The sequence below is a fragment of the Nestor notabilis genome, unplaced genomic scaffold (genome assembly GCF_000696875.1).
Source record: "Nestor notabilis isolate BGI_N333 unplaced genomic scaffold, ASM69687v1 scaffold931, whole genome shotgun sequence".
NCBI classification, from domain to species: domain Eukaryota; kingdom Metazoa; phylum Chordata; class Aves; order Psittaciformes; family Psittacidae; genus Nestor; species Nestor notabilis.
In genome coordinates this window covers 49,879-52,623 of record NW_009915846.1, presented here as the reverse complement: position 1 = coordinate 52,623, position 2,745 = coordinate 49,879, and the positions used below count along the sequence as shown (strand labels likewise).

General features: G+C 47.9%; 1 protein-coding gene across 1 annotated transcript; it reads right to left on the bottom strand.

The window, feature by feature from the left end:
* Positions 1–964: 964 nt before the first annotated feature.
* GJC2 (gap junction protein, gamma 2, 47kDa) lies at positions 965–2,226 on the bottom strand. The gene has a single exon (XM_010024313.1). It carries the CDS (start codon positions 2,210–2,212, stop codon positions 965–967), a length of 1,248 nt encoding a protein of 415 aa, XP_010022615.1. The 5' UTR covers positions 2,213–2,226.
* Positions 2,227–2,745: the final 519 nt, after the last annotated feature.

Below are 2,745 nucleotides of genomic sequence, written 5' to 3'. Positions count from 1 at the left end.
TATAAGGGTTTGATTAAACAGAAAAACAAATTTGCCAACACTGATCTTCCAATCTCTACTAAAGTTCAGCAATTAAAGAAATCTAAGCCCTTTATGGTTTTGTTTTCCTGCTTGCATAAAGGCACTTTCTGGTGGTGTGAAGCAGCAGTTTGTTAAAAACATTGTAACTGCAAAGATTCCCATCACATCTGTAGCAAGCGCTGCACAGACACTGGTATGATGCAATGTCACTGCTTGCTCCTGCTGCATAGTGTTTGGTCATGTTTACTTTTTGCTTTGATGCAGAGGAAGAAAAGACAAAAACCTTGACGCTGTGCTATGCTCTTAGGTCTCCCTGTGTAAGACAGTCACTATGTTTCTGCCCCATAACTCGATGTGGGTGCCAGCTTGTGGCTCACAGCATCCAGCGATGCCTTTGTTTCCAGCAATGCCTGCTAGAGCATCTAACAGTTCAGGTGGGACATCAGCAGTAAGCATGTCATGAAAGTTCATGCAATATGTCAGTTGTTTTCTTATCAAGGAATCAGGAATTAATTTTGATTAAGGATATTTAGTAATTAAACACTGCCTGACCTACAGCACTCTAGCCTTGCCATGCAGGAGAAGAGCTGCTCGCTGTTGGCCTGACTTCTATCCTGAGCCACTAGCAGCTCTGCTTCCCATCATAACACGTTGTCCAGTCTCTGTTGGGGGCTCCGGTAGTGACCGAAGGGGTGGGAGATGCAGAGGGTTTGCTGTTTCTCACTGGAGGTTCCCAGCTGGAGAACTTACTGGAAACAGGGAAGAAATGTCTTTTGTTAACACACTGGAAGACAGCACTAAATTGGTCTGAAACTCCTCTTCTCTCTTGACTTCCATATAAAAATTGTGTCTGTGCCCTGTGAAATGAACGCAATAACCAAAAACCAGAAACAAACCAAAATAAAACCCCCACTTATGCTGCACTCTCTCCTTTTAGACAAAGCTATATCCATACAGATGTCTTTCCATCTTTACTGCTTGAGCTTCCTTTCTCCAAGCTGGCCTTGGGTTTAGCACCTTGTTTCTCCTGGGCTGTGTTGGCCCTGTTCTGCTCTACCACCGTACCGCCCGAGGCGGGACTGCTGGTTCGAGAAGGTTGTGTGTTGCCCTGAGTGCTGCTGTAGCTCTGAAATGCTATGTCTAACTGCTCCTGGGCCACTCGCAAGTGTTTGTGAAGGGTGGACAAGTCTGCCGGGAGGTTCTCATCTGGGCTGGTGCACTGCTGCTCCTGAGCAACATTAGCCAAGTTCTGCTCGTGAGCCATCAGGCTGTTGGGGATCTTGGTGGACTTCTCTGATTTCACTACCAGGTTATACTCAGGAGGGCAGGAGATGTTCTTTGGGTAGGCATAGTTATAGGGAGGTTGCCTGAAGCTGTTGATTTTCCGGTTGCGAATGGCATCTCGGATGGTTCCAAACCCCAAGTGGAACATCTCACACATGTTCAGCAATAAGCACAGGCAGCTCACCACGTACATCACCAGGAGAAAGATGGTCTTCTCTGTTGGCCGGGACACAAAGCAGTCCACAGTATGAGGGCAAGGGACTCTGTTGCAGACATAATAGGCTTCTACCTCAAAGCCATAGAGTAAATACTGCCCTATCAAAAAGCAAACTTCAAACGAAGCTCTGGTAAGTAGCTGAAAGACATAGATTTTCATCAGCCCTTCTTCCTGGATACGCCTCCTCCCGTCGTGCTTTTGCTGCTCTTTGCTCTTGGGCTTGGCTTTGGCTTTCTCACGTTCTGCTGTGTCGTCAGAGATCATGGGCTCATCTTCATCAGCCTCCATCGCGTCCTCCATGTTGCGCACTGCCTGCCAGTTCAAAGCAAACTGCTTCTTCTTCTTGAATCCCTTGAACTTCTTCTCCTCCTCCGCCGACCGGGCGATCCTGTGGATGGCATAGCCCAGGTACATGACCGAAGGGGTGGATATCATGATGATCTGGAAGACCCAGAACCTGACATGTGACAGCGGCGCAAAGGCATCGTAACAGACATTGTCACAACCGGGCTGCTTGGTGTTACAGGTGAACTTGCTCTGCTCATCAGAGTAGATGGACTCCCCCCCCACTGCTGTCAAGACAATGCGGAAGACGATGAGCACGGTGAGCCAGACCTTCCCCACAAAGGTGGAGTGGTTGTGAATCTCTTCTAGCAGGCGGGTTAGAAAGCTCCAGCTCATGTTTGTCATAAGGGCTACTCAGTTATAACCTGCAAGAAGAGGGGGAAATAAAAAACATAGCTGTAAGTTAACATCTGTGCTACAGTCAGTGGCACGGCTGTGACATTGGCACATCTGTGACAGATGAAGTCATTTTATCCTAAAAAGGCACCTTTTGCTGCTGTAGCCCATCTCCCTGGGACCTGTAATGGACCATGACATGGGGCTGACCATGAGAGCACAGCATCAAGCTGTGGCCAGTGTGGGAACATGCTGCACCACTGTAATCGGAGGCAGAGATATCTGGTGGTACTGGATAAACAAAGATTAATAACACAACAAGGCACAGCAACTACTAGATTCACCATTCCCAGCTTTGTTGCCTGTTACAAAACATTGCTCTGCTGTAAGGGTTTGGGTGACTGTAAAAGTGAATGCCGGGCACCATGGAAGCCACCTAGGCATGAAAAGGTGTTTTAACTTGTGATAATCTCTCGCCTGCATGCCATGTGCTCAAGTGCCTGAGCTGAAAATGGGAGTAGAGGATGCTGCCCACAACACAG

Bases quoted from the DNA above. Each gene is read 5' to 3' on its own strand.
- GJC2 (XM_010024313.1), bottom strand. From the start codon at position 2,212: ATGACAAACATGAGCTGGAGCTTTCTAACCCGCCTGCTAGAAGAGATT.